Source organism: Abramis brama (assembly GCF_963993115.1).
Source record: "Abramis brama genome assembly, chromosome: 24".
Lineage (NCBI taxonomy): Eukaryota > Metazoa > Chordata > Actinopteri > Cypriniformes > Leuciscidae > Abramis > Abramis brama.
The window spans coordinates 26,928,691-26,955,054 of NC_139986.1; the positions used below are offsets into that span (position 1 = coordinate 26,928,691).

At 36.8% G+C, this 26,364-nt stretch overlaps 3 protein-coding genes across 6 annotated transcripts in view; 1 reads left to right on the forward strand and 2 right to left on the reverse strand.

Moving 5' to 3' along the window:
• Positions 1–6,636, forward strand: part of katnip (katanin interacting protein) — a 30,800-nt gene extending 24,164 nt beyond the window's left edge. For all 3 annotated transcript variants that reach the window (XM_084103190.1, XM_084103188.1, XM_084103189.1), the window contains 4 exons: positions 225–326; positions 734–894; positions 4,641–4,726; positions 6,077–6,636. In XM_084103190.1, the coding sequence (XP_083959316.1) occupies positions 225–326; positions 734–894; positions 4,641–4,726; positions 6,077–6,135 (408 nt within the window). In that variant the 3' untranslated portion in view covers positions 6,136–6,636. The remainder of the gene's footprint in view (positions 1–224; positions 327–733; positions 895–4,640; positions 4,727–6,076) is intronic.
• Positions 6,637–7,916: 1,280 nt separating this feature from the next.
• On the reverse strand, positions 7,917–11,446 carry cox6b1 (cytochrome c oxidase subunit 6B1). Its single transcript, XM_084103195.1, has 4 exons — positions 10,338–11,446; positions 9,423–9,545; positions 8,262–8,362; positions 7,917–8,169 (listed from the first exon to the last, which is right to left on the reverse strand). The coding sequence occupies exons 2-4, from the start codon at positions 9,526–9,528 to the stop codon at positions 8,116–8,118; spliced, it is 261 nt and encodes an 86-aa protein (XP_083959321.1). The 5' UTR covers positions 9,529–9,545; positions 10,338–11,446; the 3' UTR covers positions 7,917–8,115.
• A 482-nt stretch (positions 11,447–11,928) lies between these two features.
• fam234a (family with sequence similarity 234 member A) lies at positions 11,929–26,059 on the reverse strand. Of its 2 annotated transcripts, XM_084102999.1 has the most exons (13): positions 25,995–26,059; positions 25,446–25,663; positions 22,565–22,839; positions 21,054–21,161; positions 20,437–20,619; positions 19,637–19,782; positions 18,720–18,852; positions 18,509–18,635; positions 18,281–18,421; positions 18,117–18,198; positions 15,176–15,322; positions 14,987–15,074; positions 11,929–13,443 (listed from the first exon to the last, which is right to left on the reverse strand). In XM_084102999.1, the coding sequence occupies exons 3-13, from the start codon at positions 22,812–22,814 to the stop codon at positions 13,205–13,207; spliced, it is 1,644 nt and encodes a 547-aa protein (XP_083959125.1). In that variant the 5' UTR covers positions 22,815–22,839; positions 25,446–25,663; positions 25,995–26,059; the 3' UTR covers positions 11,929–13,204. The 2 variants fall into 2 exon arrangements, with proteins under 2 accessions (XP_083959125.1, XP_083959124.1); XM_084102998.1 differs by lacking the exon at positions 25,446–25,663 and having other exon boundaries at positions 25,995–26,055.
• Between the last annotated feature and the right edge of the window lie 305 nt (positions 26,060–26,364).

Genomic DNA, 26,364 nt, shown 5'->3' on the forward strand with positions numbered 1-26,364 from the left:
AATTAAATAATTCAAATTGAATCCATAAAATGATCCCATAATTTTAACCCCGAAAAGCTTGTGAAGGCTATGTAGAACCTTTTCTTCTAAGAGTGTATCCTTACAAAACATCCCATAGGAATCATCTGAAGGTTTCTGTGATTTATAGTAAAATATGCTCATGAACTGGTCAAAAATTGTGCCTTATTGTTACATTCCACTCTCTCATTTATGCGTCTCTTCAGGTGAACCGTGTCTATGTCATCTTTGACCAGCCAATGACTATTTCTATGATTAAATTATGGAACTATTCCAAAACACCTCAACGAGGAGTCAAGGAATTTGGGGTAAAACACACACACACACACACAACTCTAAAATGTTATGCATGTGGCACCTCAAGAAACATTTCTGATTATTATTAATGTCGAAAACAGTATTTTCATATTTTTGTGGAAACAGTGATTTTTTTTTTTTCAGGATTCTTTAGGAAGTTCTTAAGGAAGAAGAGCATTTATTTGAAATATAATTTTTTTGTAACATTATAAATGTCTTATATCTGTTGTATAATTGTCTTACCGTATATCGGTCACTTTCAATCAATTTAATTGGTCCTTGCTGAACCAAAATCTAAATGATCAGTGTGAGAACAGACCTTTACACAGAAATATGTTTGTATGCTTGTTCATTCTGCATCTGAAATGCTTGGTCTGTTTTGACCTGAGCTCAGTGTTGTGTGTGTTTGTTGTTTTAGCTCCTAGTCGATGACCTGTTGGTCTATAATGGGATTTTAGAGTGTGTGAAAAACGTTTCTCGGGGAATTCTGCCGACCCTGGATCCCGTCGTTCCTTACCACACCATACTGTTCTCAGACAACACGCGGATCACACACCGAGAGAAGAGCACAGTTACCAGGTACAAACACAACACTTATGATGCTTTTGTTTATAACGATCTGAGGTAGGTTTGCCAACTTCAGAAAAGGAAAAAACGGGACAATCGTGGTTCTTCATAGGAAAATAAGGGACACTCAAAATATTATATGTGTATCACATACATCTCAGTGTCTGCAGTTAAGTATGTGTGTATAAAAGGTTCTCAGACATACACACTTGTTAACCTATTTATGTATAATTTAATTCTAAAAAGAATCATACAAGAAATGTCACATTACACACAAACCATTGTTCAAAATAAAAGCATTTATGCGAAATAGAAAGCTTTTTTAACATCAGACACTACAGTTCAAACGTTTGAGGTCAGTAAGAATTTTTTTTTGTGTAAAGAAAGTAATGGCCTACTTTTATTCAGCAAGGATGCATTAAATCAGGGGTGCCCAATCCTGCTCCTGCCGATCGACTGTCCTGCACAGTTCATCTCCAACCCTAATCAAACACACCTGCCTTTAATTTTCAAGTGATCCTGAAGACGGTTAATTGGTTGCAGGTGTGTTTGATTAGGGTTGGAGATGAACTGTGCAGGACAGTCGATCGCCAGGAGCAGGATTGAGCACCCCTGCATTAAATGAATCAAAGTGACAGTAAAGACATTTTTACTGTAAGAAAAGCTTTCTATTTCAGATAAATCTCTTTTGAACTTTCTATTCATCAAAGAACCCTTAAAAAAAAAATGGATGTTGGACTCATGAACAATAATCACATTGTTTGCATTCGCCAAAACTGATTTGCCGAAATCAAAACGTGGACAGAGAAAGTGACGGCTGAGGATTCTGTTCACAAATCAAACTCAATTTGTTATTGGTATGGTCTGATGCGCGTGATTGGATGATGACTGGTGTCGTGATCATTCTCAAGTGTCGTGTTGCTGTTGTATCGGTCAGTGGTTAGATCAGTGTCAGTAAACGGGACAAATCAATTAGGCCCAATATACGGGACGTCCCGGCTAATACGGGACAGTTGGCAACCCTGATCTGAGGTCATGTAAATAATGACAAACTGTTTTTAGTTCAATTGTAATGTTTGATTCATCAATGTGTAGATGCTTTTTCTACAGAAATGTGGATCTTAAAGATGTTTTTGATTGCATCAGGCTTTTGTAACCTCTATATTGAAGATTGCATGAGTTAAACACACTTATAAATGCATTAAACACACACACACACACACACACACACCTTAAGGAGAGCACTCAATGCCAAACTCAGACAAAACACACACACACACACACAACTGCTGTTGTTGACTGACTCATTGTTTGACCTGATCGCTCTCTCTCATGCCCTGGGCATGATGCTAAACAGACCAGATGATGACAAGAGAAACTGTGTGTGTGTGTGTGTGTATAAACTGTATGAGACTCTGTGATCTCTCTTATCTTCATTCATCTGGTCAACGGTTCACTTTCAGGCTGTGTTTTTGTCCCATGATTTTGTGTCCATTGTAAACAAGTGGCTCGCTGCATACAAAATCATATTCTGTAATAATACCCGGTACATACGGCCGTTGTCACGGTCTTGCGACCAAAGATAGCCTGAGATAATATACTAACAGTGTCATAAATTCAGCATGATCATCTCACAGTGTGTTTGCTGCTATAACCTACATCTAACTAGACTATAAAAATGCGACATGAAATGGCGCTTAACCTTAAAGGAACTGCATGTAAGAAATGTATTTCAATTAATCATAAAATGGCCCTGATATGTCACTAGACATTAAAAAATCATGTTCATTTCAAATACTTATATCACTGACAACAGTAGTCCGGCCAGGATATTGTCATTTAAAAGTGAAGTTGCAGCCCTCAACTGATGTTGATGTTGTCATGTTGTGTTTTGGCCTGATGCTCCACCCTCCACCTATCTACCAATCACGAAGTCAGTAGTGTTTCGGCATCCGGGTTGCCAGCTCTGCTCTAGTTTAAAGCACCTTGTAGCAGCCTACGTTCCTGCTGGATCCTGCAGCCTATCTGGCAACCTCGAGTCAGGGGGGAGGGGGAGGGGGAGGGGGAGGGGATACACCGCTCTACAGTAAATTGAAAGTGATTGCAGTACCAGTTTTGGCCACAATCTTACATACGATTCCTTTAAAACTACTTACACCTCAAGCTCCATTTACAAAATTGGCATCCCAAGTTAGCCTCTCTTCCCTAGCAACGACCGCGTCCATATTCTCCTCTTTCCTTCAGCGCACATAAAAACCACAATTGCTAAAGTGTGATTCATCTTGCTGTATTAGTTTACCACTAGCACTTGCTGATATGTCGTACCCAAGTTTATTAGATCCATGTGTGATTTATAATGATCTTATATCTGTAGAAGGCATAAGGGGTGTCCAAACTTGAGTTGAGCTCCAACTTGCCTCAGCACACACACCTGCCTATGTCTAGTCAGACCTTGATTCGCTGGGGTGTGTTTAATTGAGATTGAAGCTGAACACTGCAGTAGGCGTGTTTCCATTACAGATTTGCAAAATATTTCTTTCTCAAATTGCCTGAAAAACCTCCTCATGCGAGCGTAAAAACTTTTTTGCGATAAATGGGAGTTTTTGCGAAACTAGCCTCGTTTCCATTACCCTTCAAATTGCGCAAATTGAAATTGCGAATTGAAAATACGGCCAATGGAAACACTTCAATATCGCAAAAAAGTTTTTACGCTTGCATGAGGACGTTTTTCAGGCAATTCGAAAAATAAATATTTCGCAAAACTGCAATGGAAACAGTTTTTGTGCATTTACAGGTCACCTGACGTAGATGACGCGGTGTGTTTAGACAGAATACGAGACAGAGCTCTTTATTAAATTCATAAAAGACAAAAGAATTACAGGAATACTGGATTCTAAACCTCAAATAAATGCCACAATCAAGACCTCGAAGCAGAAATGAGTGAGAAACACCCAGAAACACCTCCTTACCATTAATGCTTGGAAACACACACATACATTTCCCCTTCGATTAATAATAATGGCTAGTGCAGTGGCTGGGATATAGTACATAATCCTACCAACATCCGTTGCCATGATTTTTGGAATGACTTTACTTATTGTGAGAGTAAATGATAACGTTTTAGTCGCATTACATCGGTTAATGGAAACGCCGTCATTTCGTAATAGTGTTTTGTCGATATTTAGAAAAAATCGGTTTTGCACAATTCTGTATTGGAAACGCGCCTACCCTCCCGTGGCCTCATGGGATAGTAAAGTGTCCATCATACGCACACTTCAGAATCTCGACAGAAGTAGAAGGTCGTCCGGGTTCTTTCTGAACACTCAGCTCTCATACTGTTTTTCACCTACTATATAGTTCGGAAGTAACGTTAGGTATATTCGGACACAGCGCTGGTGTCACTCAAACTCATGGTAACACTTTACAATAAGGTTCATTAGTTAACTACATTAGTTAACATTAACTAATAATGAACTGCACTTATACAGCATTTGTTCATCTTTGTTAATGTTAATTTCAACATTTACTAATACTTTATTAAAATCTTGTTAACATTAGGTAATGCACTGTGAACTAACATGAACAGACAATGAACAGCTTTATTTTCATTAACTAACATTAACAAAGATTAACAAAAACAGTAGTAAATGTATTGCTCATTGTTAGTTCATGTTAGTTAATACATTTACTAATGTTTAATAAAGGAACCTTATTGTAAAGTGTTACCAAACTCATTGATGGAATGTCATTTATTATAGCAATCATGTGGAGGACCAGGATGTGAAATTGACCAACGAGAATCAGATCATTCACCAGCACAAGAAGAAGCAGACAGCGGACCCAGGTGCACAAAATCATCATCACACGCATGTTTAATTAGCTTGACGAGGACATGCATGCACTTCCGTTGTTTTAGATTAACCCTTGTGTTATGTTGGAATTCTGTGCACTCCCCTTATGGTCCGGGTCAAATTGACCCGCATTGGAATCAATACAATTCCTCAAAAATCACACTATGAAAAACAACAAAGATTCAGGTACAAACTGTAAACTTTTAATATCAACATTTGTCAAATATTCCAAAAAATATATATCTGAAGATATGATTTAATGAAAATGTTTTTTAACCATTTTTTAAAACTGTTTTGCTTTGACAAAATTTGAATATACATTATATTTATATATATTTGAATATACATTTTTTTTTTACTTTTTTTTTTTTTTTGCTTAGAACATCATAACTGAACAATTAATCAATTAATCTGAGCTAATTTTTCCTGTAGTCTATGTCGAAGTCTCAAGATATTTCAGATATCTTGAATATATAAATGAGAGCTTATTTTACTATCTGCGTCTGTCAAAGATTTTCATTTGTAATTTGCAATTAACTCTGAACACCATGATTTAGCTTTTTCAAGTGTGTTTGGTTTGGGTTAGAGCACTTTTAGATACACTTACACTTTAGAACTGGAGTTGATGCCCAGTTGATACATAAAATAAATGTTTTTATGTTGTGTTTGTACAGTTGCTTTTGAATAGCCTATGGGGGTCAAATTGACCTGCGAACATCACAAACGTAATAGTAATTTTGTTTGTATATGTCAAAAAAAAAAACACCAGCATGTTGAAACTTTGCATGCATGTTCATGAAGATAAATGCAAAAAGTCACAAAATATCAAAAAAAAAAAAAAAGATTTAATATTATTTCAGGTCGCTTGAAAAAATAAATGATAGGTAATTTTTACCATCTGTGGCTGACAAAATATTTTTCTGTATTAAAATAAGTGTGGAAAACCTAATTTTTTAGCTTCATAAGGTAGTAAAAAAATAACAAAGTATAACCAAGAAATGTTATTATTTTGGGTCCGTACAGTTGCCTTAGAGCGTTAAAATATGCGGGTCAAATTGACCCGCGAACATCACAAAAGGAACAGTAATTTTGTTTGTATATGTCAAAAAACACTAGCATGTTGAAACTTTGCATGCATGTTCATGATGATAAATGAGAAAAAGTCACAAAATATCAAGAAAAAAAACAAAGGTTAACCAGTATTTCCAGCAACTATAAAATCTAAACGGGTCAAATTGACCCGCAACATAACACAAGGGTTAAGCAAATATGATGATTAACTCTTAAGCCTACCATAAAAGAAAACTTTCACTAAAAATGAGACTGAATGTGTTTAATTTCAGCTCTGCGGCCCAAAACCTGCATGACGGACACACGGAAACACGGAAAGCAGCGATACTGAGAGCAAGACGACAGGGCTTATGAAAGCAGGTTTCCTTTCTCTTCTTCCCTCTGGGAATATTTGGAAAACTCAGTGACCTCAACACAGAAACACACACTCCAACTGTATGATAAAGCTTTATGTTTGTTTTTGCTATGATGTTGTTGTATTATACTTGAGTCTTCTTAAAGTAAGTGTACTTTCAACCATGTCTTGTGATTTTGGATCGAAGGTAATGCGTAGTGTTCACCAGTACATTTCTTTTCATGTTGTTACACTTGGGATAAAATTAATTAATAGATTGTATATCCTACAGCCATATTTGAAATATTTCAACAGTCTAATTGTGTAGAAATTTCGTAATATATCAGCAACATGACAATACTTACAATATTTCAGATTTACACAATTTCTAAGCCTTTCACATTTCATTCAAAACACTTACAACTATTATGCAAATGCTGCCAGTTTACCTCAAATTAAAGCCCCTGTAAATATGATTAAATATCACCTATAACTTTATTGTTCGTCCTATTTTTGTTTTTGCTGTGCAAATGTAAATCAAGACTTGAACTTGAGAGAAAAGTTAATTATTTTTGTAATTCAGCTTGATGCAGAAATCATTTACAGCAGCATAAACTGAGATTGAGGTCTGTAATACTTTCAAAACTACATATTGTAAAATGGATTAATCCTAATCCTTGAGCAAACTGGACCTTCAATGGTGATTTTTCCATTAGAAATCCAGTTTTCATCAGAATGAATGAACGGGAAAATTCATGTTAAGTCTAGAGCAGTTGTTGAGAGATTTGATGATTCTAATAGGAGTGACATTGCTTTGTCAGTCGCTCAAAAACTTGCGTTTGGACAAAACAAATGGTTTATTGAATGTTACCTAGATGCTTATGACTTGCCAAGAACTGCCAACTTAAACAGGGAGAGACCGTCTGAACATCTACTTTATTTAAGTCCCTTAAAAAAACTCAAATCTTTAAAGATTTGATGCTTCTAACCTGGTGAGCTTTGGCAAATCCAGCTATTTAGTTCTTCCTCATAAGTGCTCAGTGTATAATCCCGATAATCTGTACGATCTTTTCCAGGTTGACTAACGCACTGTGTTTGCTGTACATTCCAGCCATTAGGACTGGAACTGCTGATGCCCATTGGTTTTTTTGTGCAACATGCATTGGATGCCTAGCAAAAATTGTTGTTGAGTACGGAAGCATACGAGTAGCAATATTCAATTTGAAATATAATATGCAAAATGACAATGCAATATGTAAAATGGCAATGCATTTCTGTATTTGAGTTTACATTTGATTGACAAGAGCGGGACGGGGACGTGATAGGCTCAGAATGCATTTTCAATTTGCACATTAATTTTGCTACATTCGTTGCGGGACATTTAATGAAAATGCAATCGCAAGTGTCTTGACTGTGAGTGTAAATGCAATTAAGAAAAATAACATTTAAATGATCAATTTGCTACAGTTTTTGCTTGAACATGTTAAACAGATTCAATCATTTCTTTAATACATTTTCATTTTCATTTTGCAACTTATAAAACATTAAAATATGTATTCAATTTACATATTAAAACTAGTGTATGAAATGGCAAATGAAAATTATATAATTGAACCTTTGCACCAAACGTTGCACAAATGTAATGGAAAATTTTAATTTAAATACAGAAATGCATCGTCATTTTACATATTGCATTATCATTTTGCATATTACATTTCAAATTGAATATTGCTACCCATATGCTTGACAGGGACTCCATGAAGCACGCAACAACAGAATCACATTTCAATGCCTGAGAATTTAATGCAGAATATGCAACACATTTTTATATAAGGAATGACATTAACAATCTATCTCATCCTCCAGCCGGACAGCTGCAGTTTTGAACTATCTTTGATAAGGCCCTGTTCGGCTGGGGTGAGACGAGACCACAGACAGAAGCGCTTCGGTTCCCCCGATGCAGTGTTTTGGAGATCTTCAGATCTTTCCTGGGAACGTGCCGTCGTCCCTCTGAGAGTCCCATTTCTCGATCTGAACGACAGCAAATATTGAGAGTAATGGTCTTTATGCACAACTCTGCTGCTTATGCTTTGGACAGAAGTTGGGAATGAGGGGATATTTACCCAGGAGAGAGGGCAGATAGACTTGTAGACCCTCTTGTACCAGTCACATGGGGCTGTGTCCACACCTTTGGCATCCAGAGATTTTTGGCATCGATGAAAATCTATATAATAAAAAATAATAATAATTAGATTTTTTTTTGGAGGGATATGGTACTATGGTAATTTCATGGTATTCCTTGAAGGTGAATCTCAAAAAAGCATACAGGTTCCATTTCAAATGTGCTTGAAAATAATAGAAAAATGCAACAAATTTCAACGGTTCCAGGCCTCATTATCTTTATGCAAAATTGTATTTTCCTTTTTTCCCCACCTTTTGATTTTGGGTTGGAAATTTACATACACTACTGTTAAAATGTTTGGGGTCGATAAGATTTTTAAAATGTTTTTGAAAGTCTCTTCTGCACACCAAGTTTGTATTAATTTGAGAAAAAAATAGTTAAAACCAAAGTGATCAAAGCTGAATTTTCAGCATCATTACTCCAGTCTTCAGTGTCACATGATCCTTCAGAAATCATTCTAATATGATGATTTGATGCTTAAGAAACATTTCTGATTATTATTAATGTTGAAAACAGTTGTACTGCTTCATTATTTTGTGGAAACCGCGTGTGTGTGTGTGTGTGTGTGTGTGTGTGTGTTGGCCTATATAAGTTTAGGTGTGTATGTATATAATGTGTGTGTGTGTGTGCAGGGCCGTTTCTAGCCTTTTTGGCACCCTAGGCGAGATTTCTACATGGTCTCTTTTGATCGGTCTTGCTGAATAATTTTAATTATTTTTTTCTCAAAAATCATGAACTTAAAGTTGACCCCAAATTTTTGTCTGGTAGTGTATGTTTCGAACAGAATTTTATTAATTAATCATAAAAGTTTTTAGAGCGCCAGTGAACTAAAATCGCGTTTGTCTAAAAGAAGGTATTAAAGTCGCTCGAGCGCTTTCCATTGGGATCCGAATCGACCAAAAGTAAGTTGAATTTTTTTTAATACCATATAACAACAAATTCTGTTTAAAAAGTATTTTCAATGTAGACCAAAGTCCCTTAAATATTCTATAGTATTTGATGTGTAGACCTGAAAGTCATTCATTAGGCTACACTGTGCCGCACGGTACACAAGTTTTGGCATATTAGAGACTGTAATTAATGTGTCCTGTATATGACTGACCCAGGTAATTCTGCCAGCAGTTTTTCGTCTGGTTCTGGTTCGGGAAACGGGCATCGAAAGGTGCCGTGCGGTACTTCTCCAGTTTCTGCTGGATGTCCTCAGCCATGATGACTCGCGCGGTCCCTTTAAGACATGCAGATACAGATACAGATAGGCTATGATCCAACTTTAACTATCTCGACAGACACTAAACTATCTTAAATAAATTATTCTATCACATTCCAAAACAGATGGACATGCTATGGCAAGCCGTTTTGACTTTTAATCAGGATATACATTTCAACAATTCAATTTCCTCTAGTAAAAATATGAATTCTTGACATCACCAGTGACGTCATCACTCAGACGGATTGCTATATATAAACTTCAACTGGTAAAAACTATAATTCTTGATATCTGTAATTGTATTTTCTCTAGTTAAATGTAACCATAGGCTTCCATTCAAATTTAATTGTTAATATCAAGAAAGAGTTCATATCCTGAGAATGAATGAAAATCAAATCGGCTTGCCAAAATGAATGAGATATTTCAGAAAATGTTCTTGTGTGACCAAGCTGCCCGCACTGTGCTTCAATTCAGCATGAAAAAACATCAGTCACGAGACTTATGTATTTATATTATATCTATAGGCCTATATAGAGGACAGGAAATGCGTTTAGTCAGCGTGCATTTAACGAATATACATTAATATATTTAATTAAGAATACAATAGCGCATCTAAGGTATTATGTTTCATTTATTATTCAATTTAAATGGATATTCGTTTTGTATTTTAAATAGACCCGATATAGGCGATATCCTCTTACACTTTCGCTTTTACAATGAGAATCAATATCTGATCTCACATTGAAAAATGTATTTCAATAGAAGGCGTTAAATTATCGCATGCAATGAAAGGATATTGTATTGTTTTACCTGTCTGAGGCGGCTTGCTGTTGAAAGTGACTTTTGTTCAGTGTCACACAATCCTCATCCACTAAGTGCGTGTGTGTGAGTGTGTGTGATGATAGTGAGTGCAGTTGAGCGCTCGTGCAGTCCTGTACACACGGTATGGCGGACTCAGGTCACATTGAAACTGATATGATGATACTGATAGATGTACTGTAATTCTCCAGGCAAACACAATGCGCCCTCATATGCTTAAATGTATGTGCATTGTATAGATAAATATTCAAATAAATAGCTTAATCGTGTATTTATTATAGCCTATGTGAATTCATGCAACTTTCAGAATAACATGTCATGATGTCAGCATATCCGGAAAGTGCATGTGCACGGCGCGCTAGAGGTTAATATTTAATAGGTGGATAATCACCTGGAGATATGTTTATGTTTGCATGGTTAATACCTTCCCATTTTGTTAAGCTACTGCGGGTTTTATTTTAGCATCGTGTTTGCCTAAACATATGGTTGAAAAAATATTAATTTTGTACACTGAGACTCATATCTGGGACTAGATGCTATGTTCATATGTTCATTAAAAATGACATTAAAGAAGTTTCTTGAATCCGTTAATAGATGCTCTGGGCCTCTTACCTTTTAAAAATAAAAATGGAAAGATTTTTTGTGGGCACACTGAACCCGTGGACCTCTTCAGTCATTCCCCTTTTTAACCTCATAGATAAAGATACTCTTACAAATGGAAAGTATTTTGAATGTGAAGTATTTGGGCATGCAGCTCAGTTCACATGACTCAATGATTGCCATGTATAATTGGTGAGCAACTGCAAGTTCCTGAAAAGTACATTGAATGCGTTGGAACATCTCAGCATGTCAGAACAATGATAACATGCCATTGTTTTGTGTTTACAGGTGCGTCACTGTTTTTCCGTTCTCTCGCATTCACCAGGAGACGCATTAGTCTTAAAACTAAATAAACATCTCGATAAACCCATCAATGGCTCATAAACGAGTACCAGGGAAAGCTTGAATAAATCAGTAATTAACTTCCTTACTTAACTTGCATTACTGGTCCCGTAAACTGACATGAACCTCGTGCACGTGACAGTTATCAGAATGGTACTGATGCGCGGCGCCGCGGCGCGTGCACAGACAATAGAAATATGCACACTTCCCATGCGCGGTAAAATGAAGTCATGTGACACGTTTTAAACACGCATGCTATGTAGACTTCAACTTTACTAATATTTTTTATTTATTATAAATAACAAAACATTTATACGTTTGAACATAGTAATGTTGTTTTATTGACATTTATTAAATAGCATTATATAATTATGAATTGTATTCATTAATTTTTAATGGTATATAAAATGCATTGTTGATCGTATTAGATACTATATCGTATTGAATAATATAATATAAAAAAAAAGGAAAAGAAGAAAATATTACTATTACGAAAGCTTGGCTTATGAATACTAAGCTGGCATGACCTAATAAATATCTATGAGCTAAGATTGACCATTTTGAAATGAAGGGAATGAAATGAGTCTTAAATATCCATGAAATAAGAAATAATCTTGCATTAAGGATTCAAAAACAGAAGCACTGGATGCATTATATTTATTACACAGTGTAACAATACAATCAAGTATAATATTCTCAAATAAAGACAGAAAATAGCAGATGCAAAATTCTTGACCTGATCTACAGGTTTACAAAATCAGTGAACCTAAACTAATTACTAATAAATCTCACTCTAATAAATACAAAGCATCAACTTCACTGATTTATTTTAAACATGTTCATCTACTAGAACTATATACAATCCACAGTGTTATTTATTTTGGCTTCTTTCGATTGAAAGGCAACTGGATTTGGTGCAGCTGATCGTCCGGTTCCTCTGTGAATGTAGATGATGCACAGAAAACTGAAGACGATTTAAAGCTCTGGTCATTGGTTAAAAGAAATGTCTACATCCCTACTTTAAACTAAACCCACATTTTGTAGATCCAAAACAGCAGACAGACAGATTCTCATAACGGCACCTGTAGTGATCAGATCCCTGTTTAAGGCACTAAATGTACAGCATTATGTGAAACATATCACAGTATTGCAAAGGTGCATCTTTAACAATAGCAGCAGCATGAAACAGCAGAACACTTACAAACAAACTCTCCCAAACCCATGAAACCATTAATAAATCATTTAAACGAGTCATAAAGTCTCCATCCTAACAAACTGCACTGCAAACTAAGACACACACATCTAAGTTAGGCCTTGGTTTAGTGCTGCTTTGTGTGTGTGTGTGAATCAATGCAGACTTGTGTAAACTCCTCCACTATAGCGTTAAGCAAAACGTCACTCAAAATACAATGAAAAAAGCACAATGAATCTCATGTCCAGGTCATATTTCATACCTGAATCAAAAGGAGGGAATGAGAAAATTTGTTTACTTTTTTTTTTTCAAGTGTGGCATTATTTTTATGACATTTAAGCAATTTTCCAAACATGACCTGGACCGTTCTGTACGAGATTCACCTTTATATGAAATCCCAGACACTTCCGAATATTAACGTACCTCTTGACAGTCATCTGCCTCATGCAGAAATCTGAAATGCTTTACAGTAGTTTATGATTGTCATGCAGCTTGTGTCCCTTCTAAATGAATACATTCACTTGTATCGTATCAGGGGAATAGCCCTGATGATTTGTTTTAGTGTCTTGGGTTTTATTCTTAGTCCAAGACTAAATCAGATTTACAGATATTCTAAATAAAACGGAAACATGAAACATACATACTCAATTCTACATGCAGAAACTGGCTTTTAGACTGTATGACCTTTGAGTTGAAGATTAGCGTTTAAATACATCATTGTGTTTCAGTAGAGGGCATCACTGAAGCGCAGCATGTGGAAGGCCTCCTTCACGGACTTCTCCATGTCTTTAGAGATCGGTTCATCAGCCGTCACTCCCAGAACGCCGCTCTCCCACACGTCATCCTTTATCTTCCGCTTGGTCAGAATCACAGGCTCCGTCTCGCCTAATTCTGCATGCTGTCGTCCATCCGGTCCTGTCAGAACGAGGTAACAGGCGTGGCGACCTTGCTCCAACAGCGTTGCTAAACAAACGCAGAGAGATGCTTATTATCTTAACAAACCTGACTTACAACATATTGCAATTTAAAGGTGCTCTTTCAGCCGTTTTGCAGACTTTAACCCAGCACATTTTCACACATCAAAGAAACGTCAGCAAATCCAAATGCATTAAACTTTACATTAAAAGTACAGTAGCAAAGACCATAAACAAATATAGCTGTAAGCTGTGATTAAGGGGCCGAGCACCACAGAGGCAAAATGAGGAGCTGAAAATTGAGACCAACTGCAAATACTTTTAAATTTGGAGATTTTAAGCAAAATGGTTGAAAGCCCATAAATACAATCATTTGTAATGTGACAATACGCTGATTTCATGCAGCCGCCATTTTGAAATCGAAAGTGAGGCTCCGGTGGGAAAAACCCCGGAAGTAAAGATAAACAACAATGCCTTTGGACTACCAACCTGAAGCTGCTGCCTCGATTTACATTATTGGATGTTAATATCCAATATAGGATATGTATATAGTTCATTCCTGCTTCTTTTTTTACTTTCTGAATTATATAAAAAAAATATTTTATTTATAAATGAATTTCACTGTATATAGTCTAAAGTATGAAAGAAATGTATGTACAGTTTTAGAATTGACACAACATCATTAAACACAACAATACGCCATCGCATTCACGACTCTCCTGTGATTAAAGGCGACACTTCCGGTTTTCTTCCCACCGGAGCCTCACTTTCGATTTCAAAATGGCGGCTGCGTGAAATCAGCGTATTGTTTATTACTTTTGACTAACATGTGGAGCTGACACCAAGTTGATCTGGTGTGGTCAGTGTTGGGTGACAATTACACACATAAAAGTTTGGTGTCAAAAATTATATACAATTCGTCTCTCGACACGAAATCCACTTTTTGCCAACATGGTCTGAAGATGATCTGACTCGAATTTGGCGGAAATCAGACAAACAGTGTTGGAGATAGAAAAAGTAGATCAAATGGCAGACAGGAAATGCGTTCATTTTGGCAAGTTCTTCATCGAATTCGTTCATGTGTTATTTTTCATTTATGAAGATGATCTGGTTAATGTTTTCATTAGAATGGAAGCAACAGTCTAAGAGGAGTTCAAAAAAAGTAGTTTTTTCCGAGAAATTGAAAATGGCGGGAAATTTTTCATGATGGAAAATTATGAGGTAATAAAAATCGAATCATTTTGAGTCTAAGAATTAGAGGAGAAAAAGAATTTTGTCAAAAAGTTATTAACCCAAATGTAAGTGAAATTGTGGACAGTTGGTGGCGCTAGAGGGAATGAGGTAGAGACTCCAAAATTGCTGTGGTTAATGTTCAGACTATCCTCTATCTGTGTGCCAAATTTCATAACTGTTTACCATACTGTTCTATGGGCTACCATAGACTTCAATAGCAGAAGAAGAAGAACACTAATGGGTACAGTAAGAGCCTGATGTTTGGCCTCTAATAAAGAGATGCAAGAAACCTTGACTAACGTTATAAATGATCAAAAAGACATTAGATAAGCCTTGGTGATGTTGTGAATAAGAAATACCCTTAAAAGAGACGATGTTCTGTGCAGAATTTCTTCTTTCAAGCAGCAGTTGTGAGTGTCGAGGATGCAGCAGGAATGATGACTGCATCTGAATATCAAACACAAACACATCAGTGTCTTATTCCTGCAGTTATGTGTGTGTGTGTGTGTGTGTGTGTGTGTGTGTGTGTGTGTGTGTTATGCTCGTACTGTCTGGTTGCTGTGACCCTGTCCCCAAAGCATGAACACTGAGAATGCGTTTAGCGTGAGGACAGACGCCGGACGAGGACTCGGAGCCCAGAACGACAGATTGAGCTTCCACAGGACGTCTCCAGAGTGTCCGCTGAGAACCAGAACCTAAAACAAATATATATATAAATATAAACAAGTCTCTGTAACACTTTAGTTTAGGGTCCAATTCTCACTGTTAACTAGCTGCTTATTAGCATGCATATTACTAGGATATTGGCTGTTTATTAGCATATTCAGGGCTATTCAATTGGCGGCCCGCCAATCATCTCCATGCGGCCCGACGGCACAACCTCCCTCCTCCTCTTTTCCTGGCGGTGCAGCTAATTCAGTTTGATACTCGCTCCGATTGACCCGAGAAACGTTTTACGTGCGAATATTTCAGCAGTTACTTTATTGTGTCCCGAATTTATGTCGACTGAACCAGCGATACCAATCATTCGTGAATGAATCATTATTTTGGTTCGATTCTAAACGCGCTTGCATAACGGTCTAAAACTATTCGGATTCATTCGGACCGCTCCGTCACTGAATCATCTGAAGCGGTTTCTCGGTCAGTACAGTATAACAACAAATAGCGATGCTTTCAGTTGTTTCACTAGTTGTTTTAACACGGCCCAGCACGGAGCTGCGTTTACTCCCGGTCCCGGACACTATATTAAACAGCGTTGCGACAACCAGTGGGAAGTGTTTCAGTTCGACAGAAACCTCTCTGTTACAAACCACAAATCACTCGATGGTTTAACTAGTATTAAATCGGATGAAACAGCCTCAACATTCCCAACAAGACTGATGAGGAAAGCAGGAGAAACATTGTGGCATGAACGAAATTAGAAGACTTTAAATCCCCTAATCACCCTTACAAACATTTACCATGAATTTACTGTAGTAATTTACCATGGTTGGGCAGAAATGTGCAATATTTATATTGAATACTATGTAGTAATACATAAATATAGTAAATATATATACACTATAATATTATATAGTATAATAGTAAATATAGTGATTTATATTGCATTCGTTTTATTAGGTGGGTAGAGGAATATATAATTAATGCTTGTTATGAAATTATGTCAGTTTCTTTGTAAAGCTGCATATAGTTTTTAACTATAAAAATGTTTAGGCATTTTTTATACATTGGGAGTGAGTAGTCTGTGGTTAACAAGTCTCACTGTCAGAATATTTTCATTTAAGCATAACAATTATAAATAAAATAATTATTATTTCTCACCAACAGCTATAAGTTTGTATAAATAATTTATTTGTTCCAAGGAAAATAGTTGTACACAGCTGTAAATTATCAAGTTTTTTATTTATTATGGTTTTATATATTTGCATAGGCTACTGTTGGGTACCACATTTCCAAGTAAATACCATACTTTTTTAGGGTTACTTTCACTTATTTATTGAAACTGTTGTGTTTCAATAAATAAGATAAACCCCCAAACCGACCCACTGGCCCACCTCAACTTTTCGATTTGATAATGCGGCCCTCGAATTAAACTAATTGAATAGCCCTGGCATATATTAATGCCTTTATTCTGCATGACCTTATTCTACATCCCTTAATCACCCAATACCTAAACTTAACAGCTCCCTTACTAACTATTAATAAGCAGTAATTAGGAGTTTATTGAGGCAAAAGTTGTAGTTAATAGTGAGAATTGGACCCTAATCGAAAGTGTGACCAAAGTCACTTATGTTCACCAATGCTGCATCAAATATACAGCAAAAACAGAAATATTGTGAAATATTTTTACAATTTAAAAGAACTGTTTATATATAGTAAAATGTAATTTATTCCTGTGATTAAAGCTGAATTCTCAGCATCATTACTCCAGTCTTCAGTGTCACATGATCCTTCAGAAATCATTCTGATATGATGATTTGCTGCTCAAGAAACATTTATGATTTCTTTATCAATATTGAAAACAGTTGTTCTGCTACATATTTTTGTAGAAACCATGATACGTTGTATTCGGAATTATTTGAGCAATAGAACAGGAAAAAACTGTTTATTTGAAATGGAAATCTTTTGTAACATTATAAATGCTACTGTCGCTTTTGATTAATTTAATGCATCTTTGCTGAAAAAAAGTATGATTTCTTTAAAAAAAAAATTACTGACCCCAAACTTTTGAATGGTAGTGTCCAAGTTTTTTGTGATATATGATTAAAACAAGGGAAATCAGGGTAAAAGGCATATTCTATTACTATTACTCTACATTCATACACCTCAAATTATTATTACTAGTGCAAAGTGCCCGTGCAAAATCAGTTTTTGTGTGTGTTTTTAGTAATTGTTGGTTCTGTGTGTTTGAGTGCTCGTTGTTACGATTACACAGCAAAAGTTCAGTGACATTTTTATTTGTGCATGGTAGAAAGCAATAACGTTAAGCGCACCAGAATAAAATATAATATTCAGAAATAAACAGTGTAGCTGACTTACAGATTCAGTTAACATCCACAAATGAATAAGCACAGTGAACTCAGAAAAAACGCTACGCTTGAGCAAACAGTCTATGAACAGGTTACTACAAATGATGGCCGTGAATAAAATATAATATTCAGCAGTAAACAGTGTAGCTGACTTAATGTTTAGCTGACAGAGTGTTTATGTCACAATGTTTATTTTTAAGCCACAACCTTCTAAGTGCTTCTTTTACTGATATATTTAACGATATCTTTTGCATTTCTAATCCAAACAACGTCAAACTTGGCACTGCACTTGCTCGTGCCTGTAGCGAGACACCTGTCAAGTTTGAAATCCATAGGACTAACGGTTCGAGAGATATGCGAATAACAAACACACACACACACACACACACACACACACACAGACAGACACACAGACGTTTCTGTAATTTATAGATAGATTAATACCAATTTGGTCACTCACTCTTTTGGTGTCATTGCCAATGTCTTCTTCTATCATTATGTCTGGAATTCCATCTTTGTTGAATTGGCCAAATGTGGGCGCACTAGAAAAACACACACAGGAATGCATTAGTGTAGTGTAATGCAGCTTCCAGTGTTTTGTGTAGTTTGGACTGGTTACCGCACCTGAGCAGAGCGCTGGTGTTGGTGGTCCATGCGATCTTCAGTTTGTCTGTGAGCAGCAGTGACACGCTGGAGTCCGTTTGGACCAGCAGTGATGGAGAACCACTGCCGTGAACAACCGACACACGCCTCAGGGAATCAGACCTGCAGACAGGCGATCAGAAGAAACCCATGAAACAATGACGAGTGGAGAAAACAAAGAAAGAGAGTGAAGAAGTTTGAGCTTATTACTGATAGAGTGAGATTAATCCAGTTTGACCGTCTGATATTTCCTCCCAGCTTGTCTCTTTCTTCAGCGCAGACTTCAGACCAGCCCGAGCTGCCAGATGTTGCACACACACCGCATAGAGCCCTGAGTCTGTGGACAGAGGAAGAAACTGTTGAGTTCAGGGGAATATAAAGGAGAAACAGTAAAGAAGAGATGCTAAAAGCAGCGACACACTTGTAAGTAACAGCAGGTATGGAGCGCCACTGGCTGTTTTGAACGGTAGATGACCAAAAACCCCATTCACATCGACATCCACCCGTGAGCCGATCTGATCACCTGACTTCCCTGAGAAAAACACCAGCTCGGTCTAGAGGAGGAAGAGCAGATATTCAGAACAGGTGAGCATTAGAATGTTACTGTGTGTGTGTGTGTGTGTGTTAGTGATGGGTCGATCATGATTCATTTTGAACTAATCTTTAACATGACTCGGGAACTACGAGTTGCCTTAGAGAGTGCTTTGTTTGTTTTGTTGAACACGTTCTGTACAGGAAACAGAACTCATTAGTTCACCTCCTGAGTCTTCAGATACGAGTCGTTCGCTCTTTCGTCACTTGACATGAAGGCCGTATTGGAGACAGAAATTAATGAATAATTCCCAACTTTCCATACAAACAAGTGTATAGTTAGTTTCTTTCTTACTCTTACAGTTGTGATGCATTTCTAGACTCAAATTTCTTACGATTTATAAACTTTTTTCTGTCATGATGGTTCTTTTCCATAACTCGTGATGAACGAACGACTCGGGAGGTGAACTAAATCATTTCCGGTGGACTTAATAGCTTCAGCCAATGGGGATGCAACGAGATGACAAAACGACTCGGATCGGGAGGAGAGTTGAACTAAGCCCCAGCTAAGCAATGAATTAATTATATCTGTTTCTCGTAGTTTGGCATTGGCTGCATTATGGTTTTTTTCTTATTATAAATGTGATCATGGTTTGCGTAAGTTGATGTGTTGGGGAATTTGGCCATTAACATTTCAATTATATTCTGCTGAAAATGAACGACTTGGGGAAAAAAGATATGTTAATTTTGCTGAGTCAGTAAAATGATCCGAACTTCCCATCACTAGTGTGTGTGTGTGTGTCGTACCGGTATGGGTGTGATTGATTGTGCTTCAGGATTATATGAAAGCACTGCAAAGTCCTCTGCTCCGTCAGCATTCAGATCCATAACGCTGATCAGCGGGAGATTTCCATCCATCACAGAAGAGCGCGACTGCTGCCACATGATCTCACCTGATGGAAACAAAACATTGAAATGTTTACAAATGCACTTTTGGACAAGAAGTATTGTGTTACTATGGCACTGAAAGATTACCATATTCATACACTACACTACTGTTCAAACGTTTGGGCTCAGAAAGATTTTTTTTTAAAGAAATTAATACTTTTATTCAGCAAGGAGGACGCATATAAGGACAGTAAAGCCATTTATTATGTTACAAAAGATTTCTATGACAAATAATAATTCTAATCATCAAAAAATCCAGGAAAAAATGTGTTGCAGCACAACTTTTTTCAACATTGATAATAATCATAAATGTTTCTTGAGCAGCAAATCATCATATTAAAATGATTTCTGAAGGTTCATGTGACACTGAAGACTGGAGTAATGATGCTGAAAATTCAGCTTTGATCACAGGAATAAATTACATTTTACAATATATTACAATAGAAAACAGCTATTTTAAATTGTAATAATATTTCACAATATTACGTTTTTTACTGTATTTTTGATCAAATAAATGCAACCTTGGTGAGCAGAAGAGTCTTCTTTCAAAACATTAAAAAATCTTACCAAGCCCAAACGTTTGCACAGTAGTGTGTGCCATAATATTGGTCCTGGTTCAAATACATATGTCCATATCTCTGTGTAATGAAATCCTGTACCAGACTTTTTGTTGATCGCCGTGAGATTGTCTGCGTGAGCAACCAGACATCCTGATCCTTTACTTCCGAGCCCCTTCACGCCACACTCCACCCAATCAAACTCAGCAGCTAAAGGTCTTTTCCAAAGTGTCTTCCCATCAGTACCATCAAGAGCCGTTAAAACCATACAGGGGTTTGATAAATCTGAAAAAACAAACCATTACTTATGATTAGCATAATACACAATAAAGCAGCAACCCTGAGTCTCTTGTTAAGATTTTCAGTGAATAATGACTTAAATGTGGGTCTGTTCCTCACATAAAACTACAAAAGCTACTACTGAACTGCTTTTAACATTTATTTTTGGTAACACTTTATTTTACAGTGTCCTTTTTACATATGTTACATGTATTTACCATAGTAATAACAGTAAATGATGCATAATTACATGCAACTAACCCTCAACCAAACTCTAATCCTACAGTAAGTACATGTAGTTGCTTAATATTACTCAGTACTTAAATATATAATTACACTGTAACAATGACACCTTAAAATAAAGTGTAACCTTATTTTTCTTATATAATAGATTTGTCTGCATTTCATTGTCAGGTATGTGCATGTGCGTTTCAGCTTACTTTGACTCAAACATGTGTTGCGCCTCTCATCAGCATCCTTGTACATGAAGAACACATCCAAGACTCTGTCTCCATTGGCTTCCTCAACAGCCAGGAAATTATATGTGGCTGTAGGAGAGAAACACACTCAGGATCCAATCAGAAATACAGAAACACTCCTGTGGTCAAATTGAGGTTTTTTCCATTTACGACATCTTGCGAAAATAAAGTCTTTTCTCTCTGCAAAACATTTTGAACAGATCATTCATTCATTTATTTGTTTGATCTCGTCTAGACTACTGTAACTCTTTATACAATTATACCAATGCGTTCACAGAACTAATGCTTCTGCAAGGCTGCTGACAGGCAGGCGAAGGTTCGATCACATCACGTCCGTTCTCCTCTCGCTAAACTGGCTACCTGTTAAAGGGGTGGTATAATGCCCTTTTCACAAGATGTAAAATAAGTCTGTGATGTCCCAGAGTGTGTGTGTGAAGTTTTAGCTCAAAATACCCCACAGATATTTGTATATAGCATGTTAAAGTTGTCACTTTTTGAGGGTGAGCAAAAATGCCTCGTTTTGTGTCTGTCACTTTAAATGCAAATGAGCTGCTGCTCCCGGTACAGGGGGCGGAGCTACAACAGCTTGTGTCCTTTTACCTCACACAGACATGCACTGACAATTTCAAAAACTTTTAGCCTTTTATGTTCAAACCGGAGTCAGACAATGATGGAGAGACTCAAGAAGAAGTGACAACATGTAGAAGCAACAGGACATTTCTGAATGGTTAGTTGATGAATTTATGTAGCTGATGTGTAGTTATCTTCTAGTCATTGATTAGCATATTCTGTCATGATAATCTACAAGTTGTGTTCCGGGGTTTATGTAAATTCTAGGGTTGGTGATGTCACTAACCCGGGAGGAATGTTGTGTAGTCTCTACCAGCCGTTTGTTGTAGTTCTTAAAAAGCGATTTCTTTAAAAGCAAATATCTCCCTTTGCTTTGAACTTTGAGTGTCGTAACTTTGCAGATGTTGTTTATGCTCAAACAGCAACATTACACACTAACTAAAGTTAGAAAAGTGAAATCATAATCAACCACCACTTTAAATTTAGAATTCAAATTTTTGTTTTTAAATCTCTACATAATCAATCACCGTCTTATCTTTCAGATGCAATTTCCATCCGTAAACCAAACAGGTCCTTGAGATCCTGTACTCTTGGTCCGCTTTCTATTCCTAGAACAAGGCTCCACTGCAGAGGCGATCGAGCCTTTGAAATAACTCACCAACTTCGCTTAAAAATGCTTCATCTCTACCAAGTATTTGCTTAAAAACACCTTTTATTAATAGCTTTCAACCAGGTATAATGTCTGTATTCGGTTGTGTTGTGTTCTTTTGTATTTGTAATGTATTGTATCAGAGTTTAGTTGTATTGTACAGCACTTTGTGTCAACCTTGAGCTGCGTTGAAAGTGCTTTATAAATAAAGAAAAGAAAAGAAAGCTACTACTGTAATTTTGAGGGTGTTCACCTGCGGCGGGGAACGTGTGGTTCCAGCTGGGCCGGTATTGCGGTCGCACGGGGCAGGGAAGGATGAATGAAAAGGCGAAGACCACCACCAGGCACACGAAGAGCGAGAGGAGGAACGCTGCTGTGCGCCAGCCTGTCATGCGGGAAAATCCCAGCTTTCCCGCGCAGCCTTTCTCCTTAGACACGCTCCCTTCTGTCTCGCCACCCTTCAGAGGCTCCGCTTCAAAACCTCGAGCTGCTGCATCTGCCATTTCACACCAGCAGAACGCCTCACCACTGCAAGACAGAAGCAGGACGGTAGGACATAATCATCTGGTGATTACCCCAAAAAATGATCAAATATTTCATAGTCTGAGAACAATACGAGAGAGCGTGGAGTGATACAGCAGAGTTACACCTGGGTCAACAATTATATAATTTATAGTTATGCAAAAATATTTGACCCGATCTTGTATAGCAGAATCTTGTTTTCCAGAATTTTTGTGTGATACATTTACATAAACCCATTTAATCCATCAAATGTGTATTTTTGGCTTTCATTCTAATTAGTGCTGTCAAATTGATTAATCGCATAACCATTTTGTGCTTATATAATATAATATGTGTATATTTATATATATATTATTATATATGTGTCTGTGTGTGTATGTATGAAAATATATATATATATATATATATATATATATATATACAGTGAGGAAAATAAGTATTTGAACACCCTGCTATTTTGCAAGTTCTCCCACTTGGAAATCATGGAGGGGTCTGAAATTGTCATCGTAGGTGCATGTCCACTGTGAGAGACATAATCTAAAAAAAAAAATCCAGAAATCACAATATATGATTTTTTAACTATTTATTTGTATGATACAGCTGCAAATAAGTATTTGAACACCTGTCTATCAGCTAGAATTCTGACCCTCAAAGACCTGTTAGTCTGCCTTTAAAATGTCCACCTCCACTCCATTTATTATCCTAAATTAGATGCACCTGTTTGAGGTCGTTAGCTGCATAAAGACACCTGTCCACCCCATACAATCAGTAAGAATCCAACTACTAACATGGCCAAGAGCAAAGAGCTGTCCAAAGACACTAGAGACAAAATTGTACACCTCCACAAGGCTGGAAAGGGCTACGGGGAAATTGCCAAGCAGCTTGGTGAAAAAAGGTCCACTGTTGGAGCAATCATTAGAAAATGGAAGAAGCTAAACATGACTGTCAATCTCCCTCGGACTGGGGCTCCATGCAAGATCTCACCTCGTGGGGTCTCAATGATTCTAAGAAAGGTGAGAAATCAGCCCAGAACTACACGGGAGGAGCTGGTCAATGACCTGAAAAGAGCTGGGACCACCGTTTCCAAGGTTACTGTTGGTAATACACTAAGACGTCATGGTTTGAACTCATGCATGGCACGGAAGGTTCCCCTGCTTAAACCAGCACATGTCAAAGCCCGTCTTAAGTTTGCCAATGACCATTTGGATGATCCAGAGGAGTCATGGGAGAAAGTCATGTGGTCAGATGAGACCAAAATAGAACTTTTTGGTCTTATTTCTACTAAACGTGTTTGGAGGAAGAAGAATGATGAGTACCATCCCAAGAACACCATCCCTACTGTGAAGCATGGGGGTGGTAGCATCATGCTTTGGGGGTGTTTTTCTGCACATGGGACAGGGCGACTGCACTGTATTAAGGAGAGGATGACCGGGGCCATGTATTGCGAGATTTTGGGGAACAACCTCCTTCCCTCAGTTAGAGCATTGAAGATGGGTCGAGGCTGGGTCTTCCAACATGACAATGACCCGAAGCACACAGCCAGGATAACCAAGGAGTGGCTCTGTAAGAAGCATATCAAGGTTCTGGCGTGGCCTAGCCAGTCTCCAGACCTAAACCCAATAGAGAATCTTTGGAGGGAGCTCAAACACCGTGTTTCTCAGCGACAGCCCAGAAACCTGACTGATCTAGAGAAGATCTGTGTGGAGGAGTGGGCCAAAATCCCTCCTGCAGTGTGTGCAAACCTGGTGAAAAACTACAGGAAACGTTTGACCTCTGTAATTGCAAACAAAGGCTACTGTACCAAATATTAACATTGATTTTCTCAGGTGTTCAAATACTTATTTGCAGCTGTATCATACAAATAAATAGTTAAAAAATCATACATTGTGATTTCTGGATTTTTTTTTTTAGATTATGTCTCTCACAGTGGACATGCACCTACGATGACAATTTCAGACCCCTCCATGATTTCTAAGTGGGAGAACTTGCAAAATAGCAGGGTGTTCAAATACTTATTTTCCTCACTGTATATATATATATATATATATATATATATATATATATACACACACACACACATATACATATATGTACTCAATCATATTTTATAAACAAACGTTAATGTTAGAAGCAATTCATCGATTTGACAGCACTAGTTCTAATCTTGAAATCAAGTTTAATGCTGCAGATAAATGTTATTTTAAATGATTTGTAAATCTTAAAGTTTAATTTGATTGTAAAACTACATCATAATCACATAATTTAGACTGAAAAAATATGCATTTAAAAGAAAATTAATTTATAATTTAATACAAAATAAACTTTTATGTGACTGCTACAGTCATATTAATTTCATACGGCACATTCAGTCTTTCAATTCTTTACCTATATCTAAAACACAAATGTTTTTAATTCACTGAAATTACACTTCATTACATAGGTCTAGAAGAAGAAAAAAAAGGTTTGCATTGGTTTCAAATCAGATTCAGGTCATTAGTTTGAGTCAAAATATGTTAAAGAACACAAATCATCAAAGTGATTCACAGTATTTTAAAACATCAAGGAAACAAAGGAAGGCTAACTACTTCTTCTAGTTCACAGATCCCTCCTACCTGAATTCAACCCTGTAAGTTCAGTGATCGGTCAGAACATCACAATCTACTGCATCCAAGGCCAATGTCAACTCTTTTCAAACACAACACATCCTGCTTCTCTTCCTATCCAGAGTGTTCTGTGTCAGACAGAAGCTGTTGTTAAACACAAACCCCTCTGTCATGCTGCCGGTGCAACTAGAAGAGCACAACAAACTAACACCCCTTTCTGGAACACACTGGACCACACACACACACACACACACACACTATAATCACTTACTGTAATAAACAAACACAACATCATCTTGTGTAATTCACAGATATAAAGGCTTTTATATGTAAATGATTTATTTAAAAACACATAAAATAGACAACTAACTCGCTTCACCTTCATGAACTAAAACACAAGGTGTCTAGCAGAAACTGACGTCTACTCGAGGTTAGAAGATTTGATACGTTTGTCTTAAATGTAACTCTTTAGCCTTTAATTAGCCCGCTTTACTTGTTGACCGAATAGAAACCAAGTATGAATTTAGAAATACACACTTTTGTCTGATCAAAACAAACCTGGTGAATGACAGATATCGCTTCTCTTCTAGGTGAGCTTTGGTTTGACAACGGCATTTCCGCGTACGGCAACTCGGCTGGGACAAAAAAAAAAAGCGATTTTATTCCCATGTTTTTTTCTTGTCTCTCATATTTGCTTGAAAGACAAAGAAACAAATGTCATATGAAATTACCTACTCTTTATAAAAAAATAGAGTATTATTAGTATAACAGTATTATTAATTGTACACATTACTCAGAAATGTAACAACTTCTATTGTGTTACGCGTTTTTTTAAATGTATTAATAAAATAATTAATTTAAACGTTTAGTTGAAATGGGTCTTTGTAATTGCTGATTCAATATTGATGATATTACTGTGTTACATGTG